We start from the raw sequence: 20,000 nt of genomic DNA on the forward strand, positions 1-20,000 counted from the left end.
GGTAGTACTTTACTCATTTTCCAAGCATCACAAAAATCACCAAGAAGGATTGATGAAGAAGTATATTCTTCTCCTTCCTACGTCTGGCCGTCCATGCAAAATAGACCACTGTAATTTCCACCCCCGCCATATGTAACGTATAGATACGTATAAATTGTTACAGTCTCTGTAATCTTACTTCGTATTATGTATTTGTGTCATATGCCTGTACTATTTATGCATACATAACTGTGTGTGTATTTAGTATATGAGCATAAATTGTGTACATGCTTACATGTGTATTTGGTGTATTTTACTTACATGTTTCTGTGTCACTATACACATATGTGAACGAGAATATATTGTAAATTGCTGGGCTATCGAGGACTGGAATGGATATTCTACATTGACACCCTGGCAAATGGGTAAATTTCATACACTTAAAAAAAAGAGTACAGAAGAGTAGGCACTAAGAAATGTCGACGATATATACAATTCACAGATGGTAGAAACATCGGTCTTCAAGACTACATACATAAGACAAGTATAAACATAACTATTTTCCTATATGTTCTCCGTTTGACAATTCTACGTATAAACTTTCAGATCAGTACATTTTACGAAATATAACCGAAAGTTATTACAATCCCCATGTTATAGTATGTCACCAATGATAGTAGACATATAAACTTTGGCGCTTTGAATTATCTTAGCTGAATATCAATTGAGGAACAAGTTATACGTGTTTATATAAAACATCTATTTTTATATTTGGAACGCAGTCATCAAACACACTTATTGGCAGTTGGACACCATTATTCACTTGAAGATGATCACCTCCGGGAGAGTATAATTTTCATCAGATGATGTTTAAGAACTTTCATCGTGACATAATCAATCATATGAAATTATTGAAGAAATTGGCATTGCGTAGGAAAGAATATAACGCCTGCAGTAATGCCGTCAGATATTCTGGAGTCAAATTTCACACACACACACACACACGCACGCACGCACACACACACACACACATATATATATATAGGGAGAGAAAGAGAGAGAGAGAAATGTAATGCATATACAAATATATATTCCTGTATATGTACATATATCACACATTCACTCACAGACTACTCATATACATATATCTTCTTTGACACACACACATATGCATATGTGTGTATGTTAGTGTGTCTGCTTGTGTGTGAGTGTGTTTTTGTATGTGTGTGTAAGTGTGTGTGTAAGTGTGTGTGTGTAAACAATCATAATATGGTGGGTTTTAGATCGTAAAGTTAGGTAAATTCAGAATAAACTACCTTTACGATAGTTTTGCTAAACTTTCATTATGCCCTTTCTACCATCCATGTTCGACAGCTTGCATTAGCAAGTAATATACATATATACATACATACATACATATTAATATATTATATATATATATTATATATATATATATATTATGTATGTATATATATATATACATATGCATATATACATACATACATACATACATATATATATATATATATACAATAATAAATCTCAGAGCGAGTTATAAACTGTAGCTACAACACATCGTGACGTATATTTTCCATTTAAATATGGCTAACCCTTAAAGGTGGATGCTATTGTAGTTTGTAGCCCCAGGAGATCACCTCCTCCAGCTGGCTATAGACACACTTTCTGTGCCCTATCAATATTTGCAAAGGGAAGCCATCCTTCCCGTCTTCAACTTATGATACACACGGACTCGAGTTTCTGGGTATTGACCCGTCATCGGCGTGTGACAATCACAGTTGTCGATGACAAGTAGGTTCCCTTCAACACGGATTTTATATGGATTTTATCACATTTCGAGTTAATTTGACATCAGAAAGATGTTAAGTGACCCACACCATTTCTCTTTTTCTCTTTTGAAAACAGAAGTATTCCATGTAGGGTTCGAATTCACTCACTTTTCGTGAATATGGCAATGCTCATGAGCACATCTTTATGAATCGCATGATGTACGTACAGAATGTTGACTCACTGGGTATAAAAGGCACCCAAAATTACCAGCCTGTCTTTTGTTTCCCGAGCACTGCAAGCAAGCCAAGATTGACACGAAATCAGAGGACGCGAGCCTTCTGAAGTCTCCATGCTGGTCAATGTACATCGGCCATTGCTAATAAGTTAAACTGCAGTATCCGAACACTTGAGCAGCTGCAGCAAAGATTCAATGTTGGACGGATGATCGTCCACGCAGTGGGCGAATAGTGTTACAACAACACATCAAGATCGCCACCTGCAAGGACATCACTTACAGGGCCGATTCCGGAGGGCAAGAAATCAACTAGCAGATCATAGAGACTCACCACAAACCCATTTGTGCAGAGATCCTTTGCTGCTGAGTGAGGTCTTTCCATCTGCCTTGTCGATGTCCGGTTGGGGACCCCATCCTCACAGATCATCATCGAAAGGTAAGTCTGCAATTGGCTCAAAAACATCCGGACTGGCGTTTCACAGTTGAGGACTCTAGGTTTTCCTAACGAAAGTTACCATTACATTTCAGTAACAGATGGCAAAGCAGGAAATGGAGAAGAAGCTGGTCTTCTAAACAATTGGCCAAGACCCGGGCAATGGTTTAATGGCTACTCATTACATACTTTGCCGTCATCGGAATCTAGCGTTCACACACAACAACGCCCGTGCCCATACTGCCAGATTGATAACAGACTTCCTCCAACAGTACAACATCCAGACACTGCCCATGGCCTGACCTAATTCCAGACTTGAACCCCATAGACCACTTGTGGGAAGAAATGATGTAAGGCAAAATCTACCTCGGCGGAATTTTAACCCAGAACGTAAAGACAGACGAAATACTGTTGTTTCTTATTTCTCTATTGAAACACAGAGGGGACAAACAAGGCCAGACAAAGGGATTAAGTCGATTACATCGACCTCAGTGCGTAACTGATACTTAATTTATCGACCCCGAAATGATGAAATGTAAAGTCGACCTCGGCGGAATTGGAACTCAGAACGTAATGCCAGACGAAATGCGGCTACGTATTTCGCCCGGCGTGCTAACGTTTCTGCCAGCTCGCCGCCTTGACGATGTAAATATTCTTGAGTGACTTCATGTGCACGTTCCTTTTATGAGACCATCTGCGTGCAACTGCGTAAATAAGTATGCTTGGATATGCGAATAACAGAAATATAGATGCCCAAAAATGCTACTTAGTGTCATACATACATACATACATACTCACACAAACGCACGTTTCTCTCCTTGTTTTTTCTGTGTCCCTTTCTGTAGAAGAGCGTAGGCTCGAAACGTAAATGACTTTTTCTATTCATTATACTAATACATCTGTTTGTTTGTACACCACCTGTCTTCGTCTTTTATTTTTTTCGTAAACTCTTTCTATATATATATATAATATATTATATATAATATATATATATAATATATATATATATATATATATATATTATATATATATATATATATATATATAATATATATATATATAATCATGACATTTATATTATAATCAAGGACTTTAGAATATCATATATTTTACGTTTTTGATAATCATATATGAGATAACGTAACATTTTCTGTTTCCGAGTGAAAAAAATCAGACTGATTTGTGATATATTAATGAAATTAAAGTCGATGCATACATGTAATTTACGCAAACACATCTTACTCAAATAGAAACTGCAAATATACAACAAGTAAAAACAAAGATAGTCCTATAAATAGAATACTTCATTCATATATAAAACTTAATATGTATCACAATAAATTAAGCTGATTATGCTAAGAAAAAATAGTATAAAGCTAAATTCAAACTGTGGTGAAAGTAACTTACACGGTAACAATGAAACGCCTTAACGAATGTAAAAAAAGTAACCAAGTCCATAAGATACATTCATACCTAATTTAATTTTTATATTTATCGACGATGCATTTTATGTTGCATAATCTCTGTTCTGTATGAAAGAGAAATTCTGGCTAAATATGTACCGAATGTCTCGTATGTATTATAGAAAACTTTGTGTTTATGACACACCGTTAATATTATTATTATTATGAATATTATTATTATTATTACGTGTGTTGAAACAGATATTGTTATATTTCGGAATGGTCATTTTGCCCGTTTAGCCAATAAAATCACACGCACTATATATTTGGTGTTATTGTGCTTCATTGTTATTTATTTTTTACATCAATCTTAATCTTATTTCGGCCAGAGTTCTTTCATCACACTCCTGTGACCGCATTAGTGACGCTTTGTTTTCTTCTTTCTTATTTGTGTCTCTCCTTACCAACCGTCAGCCATTTTGTATTTCTATTGTATGTCTTCATTTGCGCATGCTTATATCTCTATGTGCGTCTATGTTTATTTAGTGTGTGTGTGTGGGGGGGGGTGCCTGTAATATTTGTATCTTCTGTTTATATACGTTCAAGTAATTTGTTTTTGTTGTTGCTGTTTTTGTTTATTCTTATTTTGTTCATGTGTTTACATCCACTTATTATTATTATCATTACATATGCTTGTATGTATGTATGTATGTATAACAACAATACTAGTAATAATAATAATAAATCGAAAAAAAATAATATAGTTATTTATTTCTATTTGTTTATTTATCTGTGTATATTGTGCGTGTGTTTTTATTGGCTAAACGGGCAAAATGACCATTCCGAAATATAACAATATTATTATTATTATTATTATTATTATTATTATTATTATTATTATTATTATTTTCCTTCTTTCTTCAAATTTTCTTCCATTTCTCTCCCTGTGTTTTCCATACACCTAGGTCAGAGAAGCTCATTTTATGCATTCCCAGATTACCACACAAATTCACAGGTAAAATATGTATTTAAAGAATTAATAAATAAATGAATTCATGAATGGATGTTGTTTTCACAGTGACTATGCTCTTCTCAGTATATGAACCGTTCCAGTTAATACGATTTTTTGAACTTGCTGTAGGCGTGGTGTCATTTTCAAATAGGCTTCAGTACATATTTTTTTATCATCCCTAGAGATCCTACAATCACCGATACTGTATTATTATTATTATTTATTATTATTATTATTATTATTATTATTATTATTATTATTATTATTATCATTATCATTATTATCAGTATTGCTATTATTATTACCATTATTATTATCATTTATTATTATTATTATTATTATTATTATTATCATTATTATTATTATTATTATTATTAGTAGTAGTAGTAGTAGTAGTAGTAGTAGTAGTGGCGGTGATAGTAGTAGTAGTAGTAGTAGTAGTAGTAGTAGTAGTAGTAGTAGTAGTAGTAGTAGTAGTAGTGTGTTGTGGGTCTGTGTCTTGTGAGTGTTTGCGTGAATGTGGGCAAGTGGCGTGCGTGGAAGGGTGTGTGTGTATGCCTGTGTATGTGCTTGGGTATGATTTATGAAATTTGAGGAGCTTTATTATGAGCAGATTCCTTTTACCCGACGCAGAATAGTTTTGCTCGGCACTGCTATCACGATAAAGATCATAGGTTGTCACATGATATATGGCAATTTTCTCGCCATCGTAGTGGATGAAGAATAGCGAAGTACATTAGTGTTATTAACAAAAACCGCACAACCTTCAATTGAGAACATGCAATAGTTAATGGTGGACAGATTCCTGGTACGGCGTTGTGTAACGCATCCCAATTGCAACAACTTGAAAGAAATTTACTTCATCTATTTTCTTTACAAGACATCCAGAGTTACAGCGTTAGAAGGCAAGTACGTTGATGTATGGTGTTTCCTCTTTACAAGGTACGATTCCAATTCCACCAGTTGTGTTTATTATTATAATTTTCGATTGGCTTACAGCACAAAACCAGCGATACATGATAAACTCTATTAGGAAGATGTAGAAATGCTGACGTTGGATTAAAGGACTTTACGCTTGCGCACAAAGTGAGTAAGCAGTATACTATTATGTGATAATATCAGGCCCTTGACGCAGAATTTGATCACAGTACATGCAGTCCAATATATCTACCTAAGGACAAATGTATATTTATACATACACACATACATATGTAAACATACACATATACATACATACACAGGTATGTATATATATATATATATATATATATATATATATATATATAGATATATATATATATATATATTATATATATTATATATATATATACATAATAAATATTAGGGAATAATACAAATTTACAGGGAAAAAATCAGATTTAGGATTAAATCCAATTTTATAGTAAAATATTATAAAATATTATTAGAGACAAAACCACTATTTTGCAAAACAAACAAGGAAAGACTTAATCAATACATAAAATTTTAATAAATAGTCAAAAAAACCGCCACTACAATTGTTTCTTGTCTTGATCGACAATCTTCAGGTGGACTTCCAATAAGTCAGTTTCAAATTTGAAACTGACTTACTGGAAGTCCAATCATCAGGCCTCTAAATAACTTATTGGAAGTCCACCTGAAGATTGTCGATCAAGACAAGAAAAAATTGTAGTGGCGGTTTTTTTGACTATTTATTAAAATTTTATGTATTGATTAAGTCTTTCCTTGTTTGTTTTGCAAAATAGTGGTTTTGTCTCTAATAATATTTTATATATATATATACATATATATGTATGTGCATGTGTGTGTATGTAAATATATAACTATACACACACATATATATATATATATACATATATATATACATGCATATATACATGCACATACATATATTCATAAGATATAAGCGTCAGGAGGTATGAGAATGTATATATTTTAACCATAAGACACCTCTAGGATAATAGAAAGTTTGCCAATCTTTTCGTGTAGTATTAATTTCTGTGTAGAAGAAATTATGCTTACATGCTTGCATTAATATGCATTCTCAGCACGATGCAATATAATTGTATTCATAAATCAATTCAAATAAAAAAAACGGTAGCTCATCGGATCACCAGAACTTCATTGTTACACCAACTATTCAACACTAAATAAACCTGAGTCTACATGACATTTAAAGCAAGTAATTGCATTTGAATCAGATTACATAACTTCCAATATATGTTGACTTGTATACCAGGCAACGGTTGAGAATAATAACTTGCAATAATATTTCTAATAATGTTTTGAATTAAAATACTCCATGTGTGAGTAAGTCACCTGCAACCAGTACACATGTAATGATGCTTGACTCTCTCTCTCTCTCTCTCTCTCTCTATATATATATATATATATATATATATAAAAATTTTATTTAGAGATAGTAGTCTAGTAGTCCCCTTCATCCCACCATATAAAAGAATTTTAATTCAATTAATACTTACTACTCATTTCCCAGCTACACGTGTTTCTTGAGGTTCTTTTACGGTTCCTTAAGCAAGCAGTGTTTTACAGGAACCTCTCTTAAAATGTAACCCCAATCATCAGGCCTCTAAATAACTTTATCATAGTTCAATACCAAATACGATATTTTAATTTTAACACACACACACACACACACACACACATATATATATATATATAGGAGACGTAAGGAAAATAATTCAACAACTCTATTATATCTAATATTGTCCGTATCTAACCATGCACTAGCAACAAAAGTGAATGCATTTTTATTTAGTTTGATGATTATTCTCATTAAAAACTACACATTTTCATATTCAAATGAGTGTATATATATATCTTTCCAATTTACACAGAGAGACATACAATATAATTGCTATGGATTTTGCATATAATTGTCTCTAGTTAGTTGTGACAGATATTGTAAAGGCATATATAAGACTATATATTTTCTACATGTTCACATGAAATGTGTGGCACTAACCAAATTAAGAGTTCATTAGTAATCAACAAAAATCAGTAACAAAAATGAAGAGAACCATGCAATACGTTCTGAAAGAAGATTCCTGACCCCTTATCTTTTGTAGTAAAACCCAGTGCTGTCGTCTTTGATACCCAGATTTTTGGGCTTCTTAAATAATGTCAGGTACAAAAGGATTTTCAATTAATAGATTACAAAAAAAGATCTGCCAAATTCAGACCGTGCAATAAAATTGATGTATATCCGAGTAAATTGCTGACAAACATGTCTTTGCTGCTGGCGTCTAACTATGAATGTCAATATATTTGATCAAAATGTTAAATATAACAGCCTAATCTCTCACAAATCACGCTCTATGGCATTTGCAAAGGAAAATATATTTGATACTGAGATCTTAACGGATTTAACAAAAATGATATTATCACAGATTGAAGGTTTTAATCAGAGGTCAGCTCAAACAACACCCCATTGCAACTAGGAGAGGAACCGATATCAAAATATTAAGTTATAGGGCATACATCTAGTATTCAATTTCAGCTTTTTGTCAAGTTGCTGTATTTCACTTTATTTAGCTATATACACTCTCTTTAACCTGTTTTCTATTAAGGCTCCTGATGTTAATCCCATTCCTTTCCTGCTTCGTTATATAACACGAGATTCATGATCAAAAGTATCAGTCTCTTAACTATCCCTTCATTGTGCATATCAAGAATAATAATTCCCAAATACTTCATCTCCTTGAAGATAAGGAAATGTGGTTTGATGGAATTTCCTTGCTGTTTCTAAAATGTTCTGCTACACAGTAGATATTCATTCGATAATTTTATTTTGTTTGAAGCGGTGTGATAATTATTTCAGTGTTCTTTTTAATGGAATATTCTATCTCGTGATATTTGATAAAACATAGATACATCTGTATCCTTTCTTATTATTGGTGCTTGAAAAAATACTGCAGTTTACGTACTTCGTTTCATACATTTACATGTATGCGTGCAGCATATTAATGACCATATTGGAAATTTCAGATCTACAAATAAATTGCACTAATGTTACTGCTTAGATAAAATATTTTGCTTAAATATACTGTTAAATTACAATTTTGCTTGATATTAAGTATGCTAGAAAATATCTTGGACCTTACTAAATCTCACGTAAGATGTTAGTCTGTAACAAATCAAGGTAATAAGGCAGCTCCATAACGATTCGTTCACATTATACAACCAGGCGTAACACCATACGTAAATATACTCACTCTCTTTCTGTCCATATGTCTCTGTCTCTGTCTCCCATATATAAATATACTTATATATATATATATATATATATATATATATATATATATATATATATATATATATAGTAGTAACAGAAAAGAGGAACTTCGATTATCCCCACGTGGTGAGTTGTAATGTATATAAGCAATTTAAAAACGAAAATACGCACACTTACATGGTTTTAATTAATTTTAGTATATCGACCGGTTTCGCTATCGCTATTATGATATTGTGTTTTACTTATTTGAATATATATTTTTTCTTTAGAAGAAATTTTGCCCATGTGTGTGTGTGATGAAATTCACATATATACATATTATATATATATATAATATATATGTGTGTGTGTGTGGTGTGTGTGTGTGTGTGTGTCTGTGTGTGTGTAAATATATATTTATACATATATATATATATATGTATGTTTATGTGTGTATGTCTGTGTTTGTGTGTGTGTGTCGTGTGTGTGTGTGTGTGTGTGTGTGTGGTTCACCGGATCACATTCTAAGCATTTTACTCAAATACATACTAAACATAATGCAGCAATGTGCACAGAAAATATTGAATATATCCAATAAGCGGATTAGATAATTAGACCTTCGGCATTAGTCCAGATAATAGATATATACCACTAACTTCAGCAATTCAGAAATGTACGTGTGATAGATTGTTTGAAAGCGTGCGTGTGTATTTATGTTCATGCTCCAATATGTATGTCATGCCAGAGATATTACATAAAATCATTATATAATTATTCCTGTTATACTAAAGGCCTTGTGAACATTTGCCCTATGAGCATTATATTTGATGCACATTAACGAAATCTCATAAACGGAATAAAGTTTTATTAATAGTTAATAGTTAAGAATTGCTTCGTGCAAAAAAGTATTAGTTTAATATGACGCTATATTCAACATCGTCTATAGAGTGACCTAAATTTTGGATAGAAGGGAAATATCAGTAGTATTCTTGTAGTATGGGCTCCTCACTCTGTAGGTACTATCCCCCATGACTTCTATTATTAAGATATATTAAATGTGTACTCAATGAAAATCTCAGACATGAATCATATGATAGAAAGCAATATGAATGAATGCGCTCTAATTGCTCAAACTGACGAAATATAAAGTTGCTGCAACGGATTCAAGTGAATCTTGTAAAGCAATAATGGAATCCATGTTGAAACTTTTATTAATGTTTTTGAATAAAATTATTTGAAATACATGTTTTCGATTATATATCCAGCTTTAGGCACCTGTACATTAGACATTATTAAATATTTAACTGTTATTTACAATGACCAGTTAGTTAATGGAATTTGAATTGCTGATAGATACAATGGAAAGAAGAAATAAAGTTGAGTATCTATATGCACATCCAATAATCATAATTCTGTTTATTTTGTTTGTTTATTTTCTCCATATATAGAGATAAATAAGCACGAAGAGGAGAGCGTCAGAAAGAAGAATAGAGAAACATATATAATCACATATCCGGGGCGGGTTAGTGAAGGAGGATACAATGCTCTGCGTGCAATTGAAAAGAAATGTTCATGAACTTACCTTTGGAACAAAGAGAAGGCACAATGTGATGGTTGTACAAAATATGATGAAAAGACCTATAATGATAAAAGCTGACGTGGGCTTGTCTTTGATGATAATAGAAACGGCAGCTCCACATGTACACATTATCACCACATTGTAGACACTCATGCCGATATATTTAGAATCATTTAAGGCGGGGATGCTCACATGGCGTGTTTCCCAAGCTAAGAAACAACCAATTACCTAAAAAATACAAAATATATAAATCCAAATAGATATGAATTGGATATTTATTTCACGCATATTCAGTTCAAGTGTGTTACCTAATTCACCAAATAAGTGATACGCTAAAAAATGTATGATAAGAAGGAAATAGCTCAATCTACTATCATATACTGGTGTATTGAAATTAGTGTCCCATCTTCGTTGTTATACGTCTATCTATGTCACTTTTCAACAAATAAAAGTATCTTGTACTTATAAGTATCGTAACCATATACGAACAAATAAACTAATTATTCTTAAGTTACTGTGAGACCATTTCCATTGCTGACACGTTTCCATCCAAAGAATGAATGGTAGGGACTTAGCTTTCCTGCCACATGGCCCCGATTCAGTTTCAATGCGTGAGGCCTTGGGTAAGTGTCATCTGCCATAACCCTGGCATGAAGAAAATCATGTGAATGGATTTGTTAGACGAAAACTGAAATACACATAATTATCAATAAAAGATATAAACTTACGTTTATTTTCGCAGCAACACGCATTACAACTATGTATTTTAACTGAAGTATCCACATGTATGGACACATATGAAGCATTCAGTGTCCGTAGTTGACAAAGCGTATATATTTATATATATATATATATTTAATATATATATATATTATATATAATCTTAATTATATATAGATTTATAGATATATATATATATATATATATATATATATATATATATATATATATATATAATATATATATATATATATCTATATATTTATATATATATATGGTTGTCGTCGACTTACGACGATTGGTGTGCCAGTTCCCGGTAGCAATAATAATAGTCCAGTTGAAATCTAACGGGTTTTACTTCTTAGAAATTGACCCATCTACGGATGATGCCAGGTAGCAAACGCTTCTCCTAGGTTTGATTATCGATCGCCACTGTGTTAGATGTCTATCCTGTCTCTCCTTTTTTCTCTCCTTTTTTCTCTCCTTGTTTCTCTCCTTATTTTTTCTGTCTCTATCTGTAGAAGATCGTAGGCTCGAACGTAAACAAACTTTTTATATTCCTGAGCGTTATACTAATATATCTGTTTGTTTCGTACACCACCTGTCTTCGTCTTTTGTTTTTTTCGTAAACTCTCCCTATATATATAATATATATATATATATACTCGCCCACACATACATTCACACATACACAGTCCAACACCTTGTTCTTACATACAATCACATGCTTGCGCATCCTAATTCAACCGGGTCAACGTTATTACCTCCACTCCAATTAACGTCATTCTTGCGGTCATTTCATCTTATTAAATAATTAATCCCTGCTCATTCTTTTCTCCCTCCATGTTTTTCACCTCAGCTCTTTCTGTCGAAGAGCGTAGGATCGAAACTTCAAAGACTCGTTCTTCCCGAGCATCAAGCTAGTACACCTGCTAGTTGTTCCCTCACCAGTCATCAGCTTTTATTTTTTGTAAATTTGGACTACATATATATACAGGTTGTGGTTGGCTTACGACCACAATTGGTTGCGACCGACTGGTCGTAAGTCGGCCTTTAGGCCTACATAGTTTTGTTTTATACTTTTACATTGTTACGATCCATTACCAGGTAAAAGTCACGCACAGCATTCTATATTATACTAGCGTTAGTAAAAAGTTTCGGAGTCTCAAGCAGTCGTCCAATAAATAAATACGTGGTTGTCTCGATGCCTCCACGACAAATTAGTCGTGTAACGTATTAGCAATCGATAACCAAAACTCGGGGTGCGTTTGCAACCTGACATCATCTGTAGACGGGTTAATTTCTAAGAAGTTAAGTCCATTAGACTTCCACTGGACTGTTATTATTGCTGCCGGGAACTGGCACACCAATCGTCGTAAATCGATCGGTCGTAAGTCGACGATAACCTGTATATATATATATACATACATACACACATATATAGAGATAGATAGATGGATAGATATAAACACCTCCATTCTCGATATATATAAGTCTATTCACATGATTTAACTTATATAAAAGAATCATATATTTACATATAACATTCAAGTGTGTACAGAATTTATAAAATTCAGCCAAATGTCGCATGAGAACTGATTGCCTAAAATATTTTCGCATTATCTATACAGTATTCTGCCAAATATATATTAGTTTTTCAGTACCAGTAACGGATGAACTGTCAGTTGTAGAATGATATAATTGTTTAATTCAAGCAGGAAGAACCTTTAGCAAGCTGGGCAAAATGTTGACGGTATTTTGTCAGTCTTCATGTTCTGAATTCAAATATTTCCGTGTTCGAGTCAGCCTTTCATACATTTGGGATCGATAAAATTTGTACCAGTTGAACACTGGGGTTGATGTATGGACTTAGTCTCTCCTCCAAATCTACTGCTTTGAGGTCAAATATGAAACCGTTTATGTACAATTATATATATATATATATACATACATACAATTATGTTTGTAACACAATAAATTTCTCTGCTGGTTGTCAATAAATCATGCAAAAGAAACGATCAATACCATACTTTCTGAATGATTGGCAAGTAGCTGAATAAGATAGCTTATTCAGCTACTTCGTTTCTCTTATCTGAAATATCATGAAATTCCACATAATCTTGATCTGTATGCTCTTTTAGACAGATGGCAGATTTGCCACCACCGTTCATCCCACCAACATATGAAGAGATTTAATTTTCGTTTATAAATCCATGAACCACATGAAAGAAAATATTTTGAATTATATACTTACCAGAAGTAAACCTTTATAGGCATATATAAGACCCATCCATATTGTCATATAATCACTGGCGCATGACTCTACAACAGGGACAATTTCACTGTCTCCTTTTAACTGGAACAGAAAGGTAATGAGACAAGTAATTAATATAGTATTTTTTTTAAATACTTAAGTTAACGAACAATTTCATTTTCATAAAATATATTAGGCGTAGGAGTGACTTAGTGGTAAGTAGCTTGCTTAAGAACCACATGGTTCCGGGTTCAGTCCCGTGCGTGGCACCTTGGGTCGGTGTCTTCTAATATAGCCTCAGGCCGACCAAAGCCTAGTAAGTGGGGTCGGTAGACGGAAACTGAAAGAGCCCGTCCTATATAGGTATATATATATATTGTTATATATATCTATATATATATATAATATATATATCATATATATATATATCTATATATATATATATATATATATGTATATATGTATGTATATATGTATGTGTGTGTATATGTTTTTATGCCTGTGTTTGTCTTCTCAACGTCGCTTGACAACCGATGCTGATGTGTTTACGTCCCAGTAACTTAGCAAAAGAGACCGCTAGAATAAGTACTAGGCTTACAAAAAATAAGTCCTCGGGACGATTTGTAAGTCTACTTAGAAACTCATCATTCATTATAATATCAATACAATAAACAAATAATGCCAATATGTCTTAAAATAATTCAGCGTTAGAAGCTTTACAGAAATTAAACATCGTATAATTAGAAATTATACAATGCTATGCTAAAGTGCGATGCTAAAATGGCAATAATGAACATAGTTGACATAGAGACTTCTTTTAAGAAAACATCTACATATACTGCTGCAACTGGCTGCTACTGGTGTATATTGATACCTAAACTGTGAAAGATTCATGAGATCACACTTGATATTAGATCAAATCAATTTTTTAAAACTGATTTCCGAACAGAATCATTTAGGACAAAATTTATAATTCAAGATAATTCTGTAAAAAGGAAATATAAAGACATATTAATGAACTAAATTTGTGATTAAAAATAATAGGAAAATATGTTAAAATAACTAGAATAGCTAGAGTTTTTTATACCTGTAAAACAAGTAATATAGAAATCTTATTTTGTATTCACTATAGCGAATATATGTAAACCTCTTATTATTAAACGAAATTTTAATGTCAAAGGGTCTACAGAAATTGAATTATCAGTTTGTGTTATGATCAATGTATGAAAAATGAATTAAAAAAAATATACATGATATTGTAAATTATAATTGCATGGCATTGAAAGGATTCAGACACACACACGTGTGTGTGTGTCAGTGTGTGTGTATATGTGTGTGTGTGTGTGTGTGTACGTGTGTGTATGTATACATACACGCATATACATAGATATAAACGTACGTACAAACATCAAATGAAAAGGGGTCTGCAGGTCACACCGGTCACCTGTCTCCCCTCTCCCGTGAGTATCGCGTAAGAAAGTGTATAGAAAGAAACAATGCTTCAGCACATACAAGGTTTCTTCGGGAGGTTTTCTTCAGTCATGAGAATAGACTGACAAGCAAAGCAACAAAGATACTGGTATCACATCTATTCTTTGGCTACGGCGATTTTAATAATATATGGTTCAACTAAATCAACAATTTCGAAGACATGACTAGGCAATGAGTATATAATTGTAGAGTATTTAAACACAGTAGGTTCTATTTCCGGGCTAAAGCTGTAGTAAGTTCGGCAATCGCGATATATTTGCATTAAGTATGATAGAGGCGTGGTTTTGTTATAAAGCATATTGCTTGCAAACACATGGTTTCCAGTTCAATCCCACTGCAGGGCACCATGGACAAATGTCTTCCACTATAGACACTGGCTGGTCATAGTCTCGTAAGGGATATAATGGACGGAAACTGAAAGAAGCTCGTCGTATATATATATATATAGAGATATATATATATTATATATATATATATATATATTATATATATATATACATATGTGTGTGTGTGTATATATATGAATCCATATATATATAATATACATACATATATATATATGTACATAGAGAGAGAGTGATAGCTATAGAGATAGAGATATATACGTACATATATGTATATATGTATGCATGTATATTTATATATAGATGTATGTGCGTGTGTGCATGTGTATGCGCCTAATCTCTGTTTGACAACCAGTATTGAATCTAAAAAATAATTATTCGGGTCAATTCTTTCGATTAGAAACTCCTCAAGGCAGTGTTCACCCATGGTTGCAGACTAATAACTGGAACAAGTGAAATATATATATAAATATATATATAGTTAATCCAAACAAGAAAGCACAAAAAAACACAACAACGCGAGGACGTGGAACAAATATAGTATTATTGGACGCTCTTTTATTCTCCTACTTTTTTCACTCATTTGAGTGCAGTGATGCTGCACTGCAGCCATAGGTGGTTTTCGTTGAAGACATTGAACCCAGGACTAATCTTTATAAACCTAGTAATTATTATATCAGTTTCTTTTGTCGAACCGCTACTTCACTTACATAAACACATCAACATCCGTTGCCAAGGGATATACGACGGGCTCCTTTACGTTTCCGTCTACCAAGTCCACCCACAAGCCTTTGGTTGACCCAAGGATATAGTAGAAACACTTGCCCAAGGTGCCACGCAGTATGCCAGAACCTCGAACCATGTTGTTGCTAAGCAAACTACTTACCGCACAGTTACTCCTGCCCCTATATAGGATAATTTTTTTTTTTAATTTCATCAAGTGGCTAGCCATTTAAAATACATTTTAAGGTGAAAATTTAAGCAATTATCAATGAGGGTAAAAGAAAAAAAAATCTACGCCAATATGCTGATAGATAGACTTTAAATCGTGGTGACTGACGATTTAATGTCTATTTCTCAGCATATTAACATAGATTTTTTCTTTTGTCCTCATCTATAATTGTTTATACATACAATATACGTACATATACATACATACACACACACATAGACACACACACACACACACACAACATATATATATATATATATATATATATATACATATATATCTAAGCATATATATATTGTGACTTGACTCTTGATGTGTACGGATGATATATATCTATATATACATTTCTTTAATGCCTTTAGATAATCAAAGCCTATACACTGACGAAAATTATATATAATAGATATATCTATATATATATATATATATTATATTATATATATAGAAAAAAAGTCAAGATAGAAAATGCTAAAATAATTTTATAAAAAATAATTTCAGTAACGGTTTCAGTCATTGAGACTTTTTGAAACTGTAACAATTAAATAGTTAAAGTTAGAAAAATTAAATGAGTGCTGTGTGGTAAGTAGCTTGCTTACCAACCACATGGCTCCGGGTTCAGTCCCATCGCGTGGCATCCTGGGCAAGTGTCTTCTGCTATAGCCTCGGGGTGACCAAAGCGTTGTGAGTGGATTTGGTAGACGGAAACTGAAAAGAAGCCTGTCGTATATGCGTGTATATATATATATATATTCATATATATATAATATATATATATATATTATATATATATATATATATATATTCATATATATATATGTATATATATATATATATGTGTATGTGTGTCTGTGTTTGTCCCCCTAGCATCGCTTGACAAACGATGCTGGTGTGTTTAGGTCCCCGTCACGCTGCGGTTCGGCAACAGAGACCGATAGAATAAGTACTGGGCTAACAAGGAATAAGTCCCGGGGTTGATTTGCTCGACTAAAGGCAGTGCTCCAGCATGGCCGCAGTCAAATGACTGAAACAAATAAAAGAGTAAAAGAGTATAGTGTTCAAATATAAGTGGCATTTTCCTTGTTACTGCCTGTCTCTTTCTCTCTTGTTTACTCTTGTGGGTTCGAGGTCCTTGTGGATTATTGGTAGGGAGGAAGAAGAAGAAAAAAAAGGAAGGATGAGGAGGAGAAGAAGGGAAGGAGAATTTGGGAGTGCCATGATAGTAGAATTTTGAATGGTCATTGGATGGCAGCAGTCTCTGTTCAATTCATGAGAAATATTTCTTTAGAATGTTTTGTTATAGAATTTGCGTAGGTGTTATTCTAAAAGCATTAGTGGAGAAGGGTAAGAAGAAAAATAATTTGGGAGTGCCATGATAGTAGTATTTTGAATGGTCAGTGGATGGCAGCAGTCTCTGTTCAATTCATGAAGATATTTCGTTTAGAATGGTTTATTTATAGAATTTGCGTATGTGTAATTCTAAAAAGCATTAGTGATAAAGTTAAGAAGAAGAAGAAGAAGAAGAAGAAGAAGAAGAAGAAGAAGAAGAAGAAGAAGAAGAAGAAGAAGAAGAAGAAGAAGAAGAAGAAGAAGAAGAAGAAGAAGAAGAAGAAGAAGAAGAAGAAGAAGAAGAAGAAGAAGAAGAATGAATGTAGAAAGTAGTAAGGTGTTAAATGACTTAAAATTGGCACCTAATGGATTATAGCAGTGATTGGCACTGTTTTTTTTAATGAATTCTTGGGAATCTCTTGAGTGTATCATTTTTCATATTTGCGTGGGTATTTGCGTTATTCTAAGGCCGAGGTGGATATGTCGTTTGTCGTATATATATATACTCTTTTACTCTTTTACTTGTTTCAGTCATTTGACTGTGGCCATGCTGGGGCACCGCCTTTAATCGAGCAACTCGACCCTGGGACTTATTCTTTTGTAAGCCCAGTACTTATTCTATCGGTCTCTTTTGCCGAACCGCTATGTAACGGGGATATAAACACACCAGCATCGGTTGTCAAGCAATGCTAGGGGGACAAGCACAGACACACAAACACACACACATACATACATATATATATATATATATACGACAGGTTTCTTTCAGTTTCCGTCTACCAAATCCACTCACAAGGCTTTGGTCGGCCCGAGGCTAAAGTAGAAGATACTTGCCCAAGGTGCCACGCAGTGGGACTGAACCCGGAACCATGTGGTCGGTAAACAAGCTACTTACCACACAGCCACTCTGCGCCTATATATATATATATATATATATATTATATATATATATATATATTATCTATATATATATATATATATATATATATATATATATATATATATATATCTATATATATATATATATATATATATATATATATATATATATATATATATATAGATCTATATATATATATATATATATATTATATATATATATGATATATATATATATATATATCCGAATAAAAACTTTACGAAAACGTAAAAAAAAGAAGAGAAGAGAAAGGAAAACATGGCGACTAAGAAGCAGATACAACAAATGAAATTGGTTTACTATCTAAATAAGGTTGCCGAAAAAATAACAGCGCAGATTCTCAACACGCGAACTGCTATGTAGATTCGAAGCAAACTAAAAACACATCCAGGTTTCTTTCAATGTAATTCAGGGTCATTTTGTAAAATTTCAATATATTTCCTCTATAAATATTGGTCAAGCAGAACAACAACAACAACAACAGCCAGTAAACCATAAACAGCTGCAACAAGCAAAACAACAACATGAGCCAGGAAATAATGAACAGTAACAAGCTAAACGACAAGAATAGCCAGAAAATCATGAATAGAAACAACAACATCAGAAGAGACGATCCTAAATTCTAGCACAAAAGCTGATCTACTGAATGATAGCATCTCTTTCATCTTCTACCACATCAAATACTAAAAATAAACCACTGTTTCTTATCCCACATCGCCATCTCAATCCTACTGTAGTATAAAAATACTTGAAAACATCTATGAAGCAGAATGTGTCCCCCCACGACACTAACAAGTATCCCCAAAGTATGCCAATATTCCCTACACTACAGGCTCTGCTCACGAAGTCTGTCGGTATTTCCAACGCAAGAAATTATATCTGTTGCGTGATTGTCCTTTCATTCATCTTCCAGTGACCCGACACACTAACAGAAATGGGGCTTCAAACCAACACACAAACCACAGTAAAGACACCGCCTACCGCAGTAATGCTGGTCCAGTCTTTTCACGAACATACAAAAACAATAACACCACTACCACCACCATGAACAACAACAACAACAATAATAACAAGAACCACAACAAAAGCGGAAACGTCCGTCCTAGCCAACAGTACAATCACATCTCCAGTCAAAAAATATTCCCTAAGCAGGAAAATACTATGTTAGCCATGTTGAAACTGACAAAAGAGATACAAAAAGACACCTCCCCCACATTGCTGTCACTGACACATAATCAGAAAAGAAGCCCCCTGCAACAGTCAAAACCCGCCACTACCCTAGCCCCTACATTTCCGCTCAAGGCACAAAGTATCAGTCCGTCCATCAATTC

The 20,000-nt window shown here is 33.2% G+C and overlaps 1 protein-coding gene across 5 annotated transcripts in view; it reads right to left on the reverse strand.

Moving 5' to 3' along the window:
- Window positions 1-20,000, reverse strand: part of LOC115214515 (gamma-aminobutyric acid type B receptor subunit 2-like) — a 1,118,481-nt gene that overhangs the window by 226,439 nt on the left and 872,042 nt on the right. For all 5 annotated transcript variants that reach the window (XR_005000211.1, XM_036505132.1, XM_036505133.1 and 2 more), the window contains 2 exons: window positions 13,638-13,739; window positions 10,667-10,891 (listed from right to left, as the gene is read on the reverse strand). Coding sequence is in view for 4 of the 5 variants with exons in the window: in XM_036505132.1 (XP_036361025.1) it covers window positions 10,667-10,891; window positions 13,638-13,739 (327 nt within the window). In the remaining variant the exon portion in view is untranslated. The remainder of the gene's footprint in view (window positions 1-10,666; window positions 10,892-13,637; window positions 13,740-20,000) is intronic.

Source organism: Octopus sinensis, linkage group LG7 (assembly GCF_006345805.1).
Source record: "Octopus sinensis linkage group LG7, ASM634580v1, whole genome shotgun sequence".
Lineage (NCBI taxonomy): Eukaryota > Metazoa > Mollusca > Cephalopoda > Octopoda > Octopodidae > Octopus > Octopus sinensis.